The sequence below is a fragment of the Ipomoea triloba genome, chromosome 10 (genome assembly GCF_003576645.1).
Source record: "Ipomoea triloba cultivar NCNSP0323 chromosome 10, ASM357664v1".
Classification (NCBI taxonomy): Eukaryota; Viridiplantae; Streptophyta; class Magnoliopsida; order Solanales; family Convolvulaceae; genus Ipomoea; species Ipomoea triloba.
Window position 1 is genome coordinate 18179126 of NC_044925.1, and position 12999 is coordinate 18192124.

The 12999-nt window shown below is 34.5% G+C and overlaps 1 protein-coding gene across 1 annotated transcript; it reads right to left on the bottom strand.

Annotated features, from left to right (window-relative positions):
• Window positions 1-5694: 5694 nt before the first annotated feature.
• LOC116031714 (40S ribosomal protein S21) lies at window positions 5695-7948 on the bottom strand. Its single transcript, XM_031273991.1, has 4 exons — window positions 7832-7948; window positions 6936-7032; window positions 6645-6777; window positions 5695-6002 (listed from the first exon to the last, which is right to left on the bottom strand). The coding sequence occupies exons 2-4, from the start codon at window positions 6983-6985 to the stop codon at window positions 5937-5939; spliced, it is 249 nt and encodes an 82-aa protein (XP_031129851.1). The 5' UTR covers window positions 6986-7032; window positions 7832-7948; the 3' UTR covers window positions 5695-5936.
• Window positions 7949-12999: the final 5051 nt, after the last annotated feature.

The following is a 12999-nucleotide window of genomic DNA, read 5'->3' on the forward strand; positions in this document are numbered from 1 at the left end:
ATTTAATTTTTTTTTTAAATATCAAATATAAGATTTTGTGAAATTATTATAAAGTTTCGATTTTTTTTTAATTTAAAGACATTTAATATCTAATTTTTTTTTTAAATCTCAAATATAAGATTTTGTGAAATTTATATAAAATAATAATAAGCCAAACACCTTGTGCTCAGATGGCATGTAGTGCTATTAGTAGTGCCATAGATCAAGCTAGGATAGAGAAGTTTTACCTTTGGATCCTTGGCTTCAAGGAAACTAAGGTAGTCCAATTTTATAGACAACTTTTGCCATTTGTGGGTACAGGTCTCCCCTATGTTCTCCTGTTACCCAATTTGTGAGAACCAATTTCTGCAGGATTGCAAATGATTTAGCTTGCAGCACATTAGTCTCTGTACGTTGGCTAGTAGCTTATAACCCCTCCGATTAGCCTTTTTGTCATGACATTTGAAAAGATCTCACCTTTCTCAACATCATCATAGATGTCCAAATACATGTTGATTTTTCTAGCATTGAAGTCATACCAACAATTTCTTATCCAGACTCTGCCGCATATAGTGGTGGTTCTGCTTTATTGACTTCTGAGAGTAGGTTAGCATATGACTCTTTAATAACAGTGGAAGGATAGGGCTTGAGTTGTGTGACAATCTTCAATAAGTCATTTTTGTTAAGAAGAGAGACAATATGGCATTTTGCTTTGAACTCCTCTATATCAATGGTCCTTTCGCCTAGGATCTATCTCTTTGAAATTGAGTCCCATATTTCTTCTATAGACAGTTTGGACTTATAGGTCTTCATGTTGCTCAGATGCAGCAACATGTTATGTAGGAGCATTTTCTTTTGTTTCTTGATTTGAGCGGGAACAAGTTTTAGTTTCTGGTTCTTAAGTGGTAATCTTCCTTTTTTATTTTCTCTTTGAACCAGGGGATGATTAAGGGACTGATTTTGTGACAAGATTAGACTACTACTAGGATCTAGTTCTTCTTCTTTGAGGACTATCTTGAAACACCTGGATCTTTTGGATAGGATTCGTATGTATCTTCATCAGTCCCTTTGCTTTTTTCCTTTCTTTTTAGCCCTAGCAGCCAATAACTTAGACAAGGTTTCTTCTATGTCACCTATATCAAGATTTCTTGGCAGATTCCTTACATGGAAATCCTCAAGGATTTTCATTTAAAGAGGCTCAATATTTGGTGTGATATCAGGAATAGTAGGGAGATCAACAGAAAGAGTAAAATCTGGATGAGAAGTTTATGTAGAGGGGCTTTCTTCAGGTTCTTAGGGTAATGAAATTTTAATAACTTATGAAAGTTGTCCTGTTTGAATAAAGTTATTTAGAATAGAATGGAGTTCATGTTTTGATAGAGGGAATGGACTTGAGGAGGATTCTTTCAGGGTTTCAATTGGTGGTGGTTGGGACTCAGCATATTTCATAAGAAGAGAATTAGTAAAGTCAGTCAAGATAATCAGTGTCAATGTCGTCAATGTCTAGAGGTTCTGGTTTAACAAAGACAGTTTGGACTTCTAGTTCTTGATGTTGATCTGAAGATTATATCATCAACGTATACTTGAGCTATTGTTATGTGTCTACCTTGAAACTTAACGAATAAAGTTTTGTCTGCTCCCCTCGCTCATAGCCATTTTTAAGTAAATAGAGTGTTAGTCTCTCGTACCAGGCGCGATGTACTTGTTTAGGTCCATATAATCTTTTCTTCAACTTGAACTCATAATCTGAATGATTTTGATCTTTAAAGCCTTTTAGTTAAACTACACAGATGTCTTCGTTCAAGAATCTACTCATAAATGTTGTTTTGACATCCATTTGATGTAGTCCAAATTTTAGTACACATGAGACAGCTAAGAGAAGGTGGATTGACTCAATTGGAGCAAAAGTTTCATCATAGTCAATTCTTTCAATCTGTGAGTATCCTTGGACAACTAATCTTACTTTGTTTTTTGCCACATTCCCTTGTTCATCTATCTTATTTCTAAATATCCATTTTGTACCAACAATATTCACATTTGGCAAACATGGTACATGATCACATACGTCATTCCGCTTAAATTGTGCCGATTCATCTTGCATGGCACGAATCAAATGCTCATCGTTCAGTGCTGCTTTATAGTTCTTAGGCTCAATCTGTGAAGTGTAACATGGATAACCTGCTAGTTCAACTAGGTTGCCCCATAACATCCCTCGGGTTCTTACACATGTTGTTAGAGTCCCAATGATATTTGAAGATGGGTGACTTTTCTGTATATGTGTTGGAACAGGTTTGGGAGTATTATCTACACTTAACTCATCTGTGTCTTTAGGTTCAGAATCGGGTTCGTCTTTTTGTTCATAAACTTTCTCAACTTTTGGAGTACTTGAAACTGATTCAGTACTTGGTAGAGGTGTTAGTTCAAGAGGTTGATCGTCAATCACAACATCTACAGATTCTTGAACAGTCTTGAGCCTTTTTGTTGTAGACTTTGTAAGCTTTGCTCGTAGGTGAATACCCCAGAAAGATTCCTTTGTCACTCTTTGGTTCGAATTTTCCGAGTCTTTCCCTGTCATTTAGAACATAGCACTTGCTTCCAAAGATATAAAAGTATTTCAAGTTGGGCTTTCTACCTTTCCAAATTTCACAGGGTGTTTGTGAGGTGCCTAGTCGTAGATAAATTCTATTGATAATATGACAGGCTGTGTATATGGCTTCTGCTCAGCAGAACTGTAGAATGTTCTTAATGTTTATCATTACTCTTGCCTTTCCCTGAATGGATCGATTTTTACATACCACCACTCCATTTTATTGAGGAGTTTTGGGTGCTGAAAACTCATGACCGATACTATGCTTGTCACAAAAAGAATTGAAATCTTGGTTCTCAAATTCTTTTCCGTGATCAAACCTGATTTTCACAATCTTATGTGTATCTTTCTCCTTTTGAAACTTTAGACACAGCTTTTGGAATTCTTCAAATGCTTCAGATTTGTTCCTAAGAAACATAACCCAACAGAATCTAAAAAAAGTCATCTACACAGATCAAAATATATCTCTTACCACCAAGACTTTCAATTTGGGTTTGGGTGACGAAGGAAACATGCTGCCGCTATTCGAATGTGTACACTGGATAAACATCATCTTGTGACACAAGCCAACCAAAAAGGTCAATAGATCGCTCCTAGTGGGAGTCAAACTTGGAACCTTATAGTTACCAAGCTAACCGTTTGACCATCTTGATTAGGACTTAGGGTCGTCCGATCTTAAGTCATCATATTACCTCTAAAATATTACCTTAGCTCATTTAATTAGGAATGTGTTCAGTTTATGTTTGGTTAATATTTTGGAAAATGTAATATTAATTTGTTGAGTTAATTCCACTTTTGGTCCTAGTAATATTGTGGCATAACCATTTTTAGTCTCGTGTCAACAAAACCGTTGAAATGTCATTAAATACAAAGACATTTTGATCTTTTTTTTTATACAAAGTAGGTTGACCCACTATATTTTTTATGTTATTTTTTTAAAAAAAAATTCATAATTGAAGATCGAAATACCACTCTATTAAACGATATTTAAACTATTTTGTTCATAAAGGACAAAATGGTTATGTCACAATAATAATATAGAACCAAAAGTGGATGTTCTTATAAAAAAAATGATTTAAAGTGGGCTGCTGCCTACAAATATAAGACCAAAAATGAAATTAACTCTAATTTGTTTGGTTGAATGCTATCTTTTCAATTAAAAATGCTATTTTATTTTAATACCCTAAATATATAATATGCTCAGGAAAAATGACGTGTTTAATTTCCATAAGCAGGGTCGGCCCTGGGCAAGTCTGCCCAGGACTTTTGGACAAGGCTCCCAAAATTTGTGGCCCCCTTATTTAAAAAAAAAATGAGGACCTATAGTTAGGTGAGGACCTTGTGGACTTATCTGATCCTTTGTTTTAGATAATTCAATGGTTGTGATTAATTATATGCAATAGATTTACTTTTTCACGCTCAGTTTGTTGTGCATTTGTACTCATTGTGTTGTGCATTCGTTCTTAGTTTGTTGTGCATTCGTTCTCACTTTGTTGTGCATTCATAGTGTGAATGTTGTGTATCTCGCCCACTTTGTTGTGCAGTTGCATTCATAGCCGTTAGATTAGTCCAAATGGATGATCTGGATTAGTTCACAGCGTCCTCACCCGATCCGGAACCTCTATATATGTGTGTGTGGGTCCTTAAGCGCAACCCTTAGGCCCAGTATAGTATATAAGGCATAATCAATTAATTGATAAACATCATTAGCCAATATAGCCCTTAGCTCCTTAAACGCAACCCTTGTCCTTCGGCTTTTCAACTATTATTTATATATACAAATTACTTGAAAAAAAGGGATCCAATTTAAGATATTGCACATGAACCCAATTTTTATTGGAACGGCCCTGCATTCCGTCAATGTAAACTTTAGTAACGAAATATTTCATTAATTATTAATTATTCTTAGCTTACTTATTGATTTCCATAAGGAATGTCTTAGGTTCGAACTACATCCCAATCAGAGTTGACATAATTATTGAACATATACCCATGATTGTGGTCCTCCTGAAAATTTAACTAGTTGTGGCCCTCTTGGAAGGACCATGGCTGGTTAAACTTTGATAGTTATATATATACACATGTATATATTAGGGGGTGGGAGGGGTGAGGGGGGACAACTGCTCTAGATTTGCCCATGCTTACACACCATAGATGAAATCACTTTACAACAAAAGATAACTTAAATCTAACAACAAAAATAAACTTAACCAGCATAATAAACTACAATAAAGGTAACATAGATTCATATGACATCGCCCTTTGCTACAAACTTGCATACATATATAACTATTCGTACAACAATTACTAAACAAATTATTATATTCATGTGTCTTTTTTTTTTTTTTTTTTCCTTTTTTTGCCTTTCATCTTAAGCTTGAATGTCCAATTGTAAAGGAAGGACCATAGATGGCTAGAAACAAAAAGTAAGAGGATTAAAAGTGGTTGATTTAAAAGTTGAGGACTAAAAGTGGCAATGTCATCAAAGTCGGAAGACTAAAAGTGGTTAATTTAAAAGTTGAGGACTAAAAGTGACAGTGTCATCAAAATCAGAGAACCTCCACTGGTATTTACTCATATATTCTTATTGACTTTTGTTAGCTTCTCCATTAGTGTATTGAATTTAATTTTATCTAAAAATTGAATTTGTAAAATAAAATAAAAAATTGAAGAAATAAAAAACTGGAGACATGAACAATTAAAAATAAAAAAACTATAGAAATGAAAAATTGAAAAATAAAAAACAAGATATGAACTAAAGAACTACATTTTCAAACAAAATGTTCCCATTTCTAATTGTCCTATTGAATTCTATCTGTTGTGCATGTGTCCAACTTCTTAGTTCTTTCTTTTAAAATAAGCATGTATCTCATAGGCCTTGTTGATCTCACATATGCCCAATCAAACATAGGAACCACCTGCACCAGAATATGAACCAATAATTCACAGCTCCATATTTCTGAGGCTGCCTACAAACTCCAGGCTTCAATCATGGTGTCCTCAGTTCCTTTCAGTGCCCCAATCATCTTCTAATTGACAATGTAGTGTGGGCATATCTGGTTAAAGAATAGCTCTTCTACTTGTTCTAATGCTTGACTAACCATACTTATATTCATTCTTTGCTCTTAGGAGAAACTTTAATTAGTATTCCATACCTCTACTGAGTTGATAAAAACACAAGGATCTCAAAGTTTGCATTACAGTCTCAAGTTGAATATAACACAAAAGGCGGCAAATATTTGTGCGGAGCTCATACTTCAAAATCAAGGATATGATTAGAGTGTACAACGTTGTAAAACCAAATACTAGCTCCTAACAATGCGCAGATAAGCTAACAGTAAAAGACGGAAAACACAACCACCAAAAGACATTACTGTTGGCGGGCTTCGACTTTCTTCTTCTGCCACAGCCTATCAAGAGCACTGTCTGCATCTCCCTGCAAGACATATTTCAAGCATTTCATTAGACATAAATAACACAATCACATTCAAAGAGCTATTAGATAACTTAATAGACATTGAGTCTGAGTTTCGTTAAGTGTTATTTTAATACTCTCTGCATAATAGTATAGCAAGAATAAAGACAGTACATAACAAAAATTCAAATAGTCAAAGGCCACCACAACTTCTAAGGCCTCAGTACTTGAAGATTACCTCATCAAAGTGAAAAGAACACGGAGAAAAAGAAATGCAGCACATGCACCAGCAAACAACTATCAAGAAATTTGAGAGTTAAAAATGCAGTGATGCAGAGATGAAGGTTTGGTATGCATCTAGTCAAGGGTATTATTGCAAAGTTGTGTGAAACATCAACCAACAAAATATAACGACATACACATGGGAATATTGATTACATGACATCCTTAATTTTCATGAGGAAATGCCTTCACAATTGTGAGAGTGTAGTTACAATGGAAAATTACAGCACCAGGCTCCTATAAATGATAGCATCAGACTCCTAATAAATGCTACTAAACACCCAACAATTATTTTGTCAAGCAAACTTGAAGAGAAAGAAATTAGAGTAACACCCACTTTACAAATTACACAATAAAAAAAAAAGATCAACATCAACTTGCCTGTGCACGAACAAATCCACACAAGGCAAAGGTGGTGTACTTTCCATCATATACACCATTCTCATTCAAATGACCAACATTAATCTGGACAGATGCATGATCCTTAGAAGTGATCAGCCTATTTGTGGCTGAGCTGCATTGACACAAAATATTGTTTAAGTTTTGCACATGACATAATCAGCCAAAAGTAGTTCCCCCCTTTTCTCATATTTTCTTATGCTTAATATCATGATATATCAGTAAAAACAGAACATCTCAATCCAATCAAAAGGAGGTCAGAGAGATAAATACCACTTCCTCGGGATGTAGAGATCCATATTTTGTCCCTCATCGTTCTGCATCTTAGCAACGTGATTTGAAACTAGCAAAACTTAAAAGGTTAAAGCACCTGAGTACAGCAACAAACAGTGAGTGTTAGTAGAAGAGCAAACAAGTATTCCCCTTCTAATTAAGGAGTTCAAATTCAGTGTGACAGTGTCAGATAATTTACTTTGATATAAATACAAACATGATGCACTAATATCACAGATTCCATATTTTCCTCAATTTTGAAAGAAGTATTGCAATATTTCTTACCCAATTTATATAATCACAGTGTCTACCCCCCCTAAAATTAAAAACTTTTTAAGCTCTTGAACTGCACATATTCAAAACTTAAGCTTTATTATAAATCTTTCTTAAGAACCTACTTTAACATAACCAATTTAGCTAATTTCAAGTTAACCACTGAGCTCCAAACAACTGAAACTAATTTGTCCTTTACACCAAAGCTAACTAATCACCAAACCTAAGCATTCTGAAAACAGAAAACTTCTAACTGGTATATTGAGCCGCATTTTGTACGGAGTATAATATAACATATCATTTGAGATAATATGGCTTATCAATTTCTTATATATTGTACTGCACCTTTCACAAAATCACAATCACATTTGGGCCAATTGAACAAAATAAGACATGCCCAAAACGATATATTGTAGTCGAGTCGGTGATTAACCGGAAAGTAATCAGCGAATATAAATAAGATTTTCATGCCTTAGATCAAAACCGCAAAATGAAAAACACACAAACCTAACTAGTAAATCAACGTTTGATAACAATTGCCCGCGGATGGATATGTCATTTAAGAACATAAAGACTAAAAAGCACACGCGTGAATATATGATACATATAGAGAGAGAAAGTACCGCGGACGGGAGCGAGAACTGCGAGGAAGATGGCGAAGCTGCGACTGAGAAGAAAGAGTGGAGGCGCTATGTTGGTTTATATTCCTTGGACAGCCAAAACCCTAATTGTGCAAGGTCTATAGACAAAAATGACCCAGGTTTTGAGCATTGTGTCCCCATATTTTAATTTTGTATTTTCGATTTTTTTTTAATTTAAAAACATTTAATATCTAATTTAATTTTTTTTTTTAAATCTCAAAAATTAGATCTTCTGAAATCAATATCTATATCTATAACCTGGAGGGTGTGGTTGAGTGGAAGAGACTCATTCATCTTTAACCAAAGGAAAAAAAAAAATTCCCGCCCATGGAAAACGATGTCGATGGTCGCCTTCCGCCAGGCGACCAAACTAGTTGCCCACCACCGAATTGGTCGCCTTCCACATGGAGAAGGCGAAACTGTTCGCCTTTCGCCAGAGTTCGGCGACGGTAGGGGCCTAATTTACCGATCATTTATCGGTTTTGGAATTCTTTGCCTCAATTTTACATGTTAAAGGACCTAATTGTACTTTTTGAATGTTTAGTGTCTAATTGACTTTTCAGGTATTGTTTAAATCTTCAGATATGTTGCCTGTCGATGCCAACGCCACTCACCGCCTATGCCGTCAACTCCTTCGCCGCCGCCGACGCTATTCTCTTCAGATCTGCTGCGAACTGTTGGACACCGACGTTGGTCACTGCCATTGCCATCGTCTCCACCACCGACGCCGATGTTGCTCCTGCACCATTGTCGTCGTCCGGTAAGTTTTTTTTTTTTTAATTTTGTATTTCATTTATTTATTTTTATTTATTTATTTCAAATATTAGTATATTTATTTTGAATATTATTAGTGTATTTGATTTATTTCCTTTTATTTGTAATTTATTTCGAATATTATGGCTATTGTTCTATATTTAGATTTTGTTAAATATTAGTGTTTGATTTTTTTTTTAAATTCCAATTTTATTATAATTTTGAATATTTATTGTGAATTTTTTTTTAATTTCATTATTATTGTGGATGGCAAAAAGAATTCATAGTTAATATGAAATCATAAAGTTTAATTTATCAATTTATTTTAAATTTTATTGTTTTTTTTTTTTTGAAAATAAACTCAGAGATTCTTATTAAATCAAATGCGAAATACAGAAAGGAGCAGAAGACATCCAAATAGCAGGACCAGGTTGAGAATGAGCAGCCCTAGCCACAGCGTGGGCAAGCTTATTGTTATTGTGGTATATATATTTGTTTCGAATTTAAAAAAAGTTTGTGAAAATATGTTATATTACAAATATTATAATATATAATATATAATAATAATAATAATAATAATAATAATTATTATTATTATTATTATTATTATTATTATTATTATTATTATTATTTAAATATTATATTGAACATTTACAAAGTGTGTTTGTATATATAGATATAATAATGTGTATTTCTTGGAATGGGGAAAAATGGTCAGGTGATGCTTTCAAAAAAAAAAAAAAAAGTTGTCAGGTGATGTTAATATATATTATATTTATAATTTTTTTTAAAATAAAAGGTATCTGCAGGAAGGTGCTGCGGATACATTTTAATAAAAAAAATAAAATTATTTAATACTTTCCGTGGCACCCGCGTGCGGGTGCCGAGGAAAGCTTAGTGCTTTTAGCGGTAGTTGCATCCTCTACACTCGCTACAGGTGTAGCGGATTCCATTTTACAGGTGTAGCTGATGTGCTATTCTGTACTAGTGGTTGTACGTGTAAGTAACATTTTTCCCGTGTCGACATTCCAATATTCCGTGCACACGTTTTCTGAAATCAGCTATATATACATCGAAAAGAGGATATGAGAGAGCTGCCAATGATGATGACACCTGAAAATGAACTGAGAGTTATGGATGCATCAAACACTTTCCTACTTGTTACCGGTGAAAGTTAGGCAATAACGGTCATTATGTGTCGATTTGTGCGTGTAACAATTTTTGTTGCAATGCCCACTTCCATGACCAGCGGCGGATCCAGCATGGGGGTAGTTGCCCCCACTCACCCTACCCCCACCCACACCCCCACCCCATATATATAGCCCTTGTATGTATAGTATATGTTTAGATATAAGTATATGAAAACATATAAAAGTAAGCAATTGATTAGCTGGCTGAGTTGGTTGATGCGCATTTGTGCCCTTCTGTAGCTTTTCACTTTGAAGCTTTCATTTCCTTGAGCTTTTATATATAACTTTTAAAAATAATAATAATAATGAGATTTGTAATTTATAATGTATTTTCTATTTGAGTTATTTTATTAAATTAATTATATTTCGTATATTATTACTAATATTTTTATAAAATTTTGATGTGTTTTATTTTTTGTCCATATCCAACAATATTTATGATTATATTCTTTTTTAAGTGTTTCATTTTTTAAACTACCTCCGCCCGCCTGAAAATTTTTTCTGGCTCCGCCGCTGTCCATGACAGATGGTCTATTTAAGCTCTGATCCTTTTTCGTGACTGTAAAAATTTCACCATTTAATTGACAAGAGAAAAGGGTACGTGAGACAAATTAAACACTACAATGTAACAAATGAGCCCAGGAGTTCCCCAAACACTTCAACAAGTAGCTCAAGTAAACCCACCCGCATTGTAACCCTAGTCGGCAAATTAAAGAAGCACATAATTCAGGTAAATTCTGTCTTGTGACCCTAGTCAGCAAAGGATCGTAAAGAGATAAACCAGTTTAGGTTGGTCAATAACTATCTGACTCAAACTAAAAAAGTTAGGATTTGAACTCATGACCTTGTGGTTACAAATTTGTATCCTTAGCCATTTTGACTAGGGTTACCCCTGACCAGTAATATAATGGGTTTTACTTAATTGCAATAAAGATGGAATTAGTGCCGACTACTAATGAAGAGTGTTATATCTCCATGGAGGATAGAGTATCTCGGTAAGGATACAAGATCGAGGCCGAACAACTACAATGTAAAAGTTACACTCAACATGGTGGACTCTTAATTTATGGACACTATGCACTAGTCATCTCATCTAATAAGTTGCTAATAAGTCACTGTAATTTATCCCAACTCTCCACTATTTTGTTGAATTGAAAGTTCTGGAGCAAGAGAATTTCGTCTATTGGACAAGCAAACACATCAATATCCTAATCAAGATATTTATGTATGTCAAGTAGTCCACAGAGTTCCCCCAAACACTTCAGTAGGCTACCAATGCCCTTTCTCGTCAATTTGATTAAGGCATATGCATATTGAAGTGTTCAAGGGAACTCAATGGAAAACTTGATGTATTTTTATGTGATTTCTGTTGCTTTTAGTTTCTAGGTTTGGGAAGTTGATGCAGGAAGGCTTGCTATATATACTCAATTCTCAATTGCAGAAAAATAAAAATAAAAACTATTTTAGAGCAAGAAACATGGTAAAATACAATTGCAAGCATGAACCTGGTCAGAAAAGTGGGTTGAGTGAGATAAAGGGAATAAAAACACTGACCCAAAAAAGTCTTGTCCGATCCATGGTTGCGTCGCATGATATTCTACCACTTCCATATATATTCCTTTCAGGCTTTCAATGGCCGCAAAACTATTTGTAGTCCTTAGGAACTGAACAAATCTCTGACCCCCCAACCCCCGAAGATAAACGTTAACCTTAAAATCAGCGTTTTCAATGCCTAGATATGCTTTGTGGACGTTCAATACTTAAAATATATATATATATATGGGGAAGGGTTCCCGTGCGGTTGTGCAATTACGCACCTTAAGCATTAAAATGACGCATTTAAGTACACAAACGACGCACCTTAAACACACAAACAAAACACCTTAAGAACACAAATTAAACCACGCGCACCTAAATCTTTTACGCTGACGCACCTTATACACAAAAACCACGCACCTTAAGAACACAAACCATGCACCTAATGTTTTAAAATAACGCACCTTAAGTTTCAACACTGACACACCTTAAGCATACAAACTACGCAGCTTAAGAAGGAAAACTACGCACCTTAAGCAACCGCACCAGAGAAGACCAACCACACAGGAACCCATATATATATATAAGTAGTCAACAAATACTGAAGTATTGTGAAAATCTTCCTAGTCATAGGAATTCTAATTGGCATTAGAATTCTTGTACTCTTATGGTGAGTCTATGCCATTTTGTAAACAAGTCATTGAACAATGACTGACTACAATTACCGCATGGTGTTTTTACCGTGTCATCAATATGTTGTATGTTACAAGTATGCAATAATCTTTGACTTGAGACGACATGGTTGTCTCATACATATGGTGGACTAGTTTTTGCCAGTATACGTCTTTTGTTCCTTATGGGACTATAAGTGTATTGGGGGCCTAGTTCAGTATTGTAGGAAGTCTTCAATAGAGGATCCCGCCGCCTTGAGGTAACAATGATGTTCTAGTCTATTCAATAATCATACAACGGGAATCTCTAACCAGAGTATAATAAAGTTGGACTTCAGGTTAAGAATATTGAATATACATATTGACCATGTTTATGGGTTAGACCAAGTTTGACCATGACATTTACTTGGTTCAGAACAAGTGTTGTGTGGAAGAAATATTGTATGATATTTGTAACGGAAAGGTTCATTATAATATATATAAATACTTTTCATTATAAACTAGGTAATCATGACATGCTACTAGGTGTCATTCATGACTTACTAATTATTTAATGAGTTATTAAATATTACTCGTTGCTAGTTTGACTATAAATATAGAAAATCACACATTAATGGTTCGTGGTAATGATGAGAATTGAACTTTAAAAGAAATCGATATAAAGTTATCAATGTTGAAATATATATATATATATATATATATATATATATATATATATATATATATATATATATATATATATATGGGTTCCTGTGTGGTTGGTCTTCTCTGGTGCGGTTGCTTAAGGTGCGTAGTTTTCCTTCTTAAGCTGCGTAGTTTGTATGCTTAAGGTGTGTCAGTGTTGAAACTTAAGGTGCGTTATTTTAAAACATTAGGTGCATGGTTTGTGTTCTTAAGGTGCGTGGTTTTTGTGTATAAGGTGCGTCAGCGTAAAAGATTTAGGTGCGCGTGGTTTAATTTGTGTTCTTAAGGTGTTTGTTTGTGTGTTTAAGGTGCGCGT

What these genes read in the sequence shown, in the direction of transcription:
- LOC116031714 (XM_031273991.1), bottom strand. Translation starts at nt 6,985, where the DNA reads ATGCAGAACGATGAGGGACAAAATATGGATCTCTACATCCCGAGGAAG. An exon ending in CTCTACATCCCGAGGAAGTG is followed by an intron (nt 6,778 to 6,935) that starts GTATTTATCTCT and finishes GTGTCAATGCAG; the next exon opens with CTCAGCCACAAATAGGCTGA. An exon ending in GTGGATTTGTTCGTGCACAG is followed by an intron (nt 6,003 to 6,644) that starts GCAAGTTGATGT and finishes TATGTCTTGCAG; the next exon opens with GGAGATGCAGACAGTGCTCT.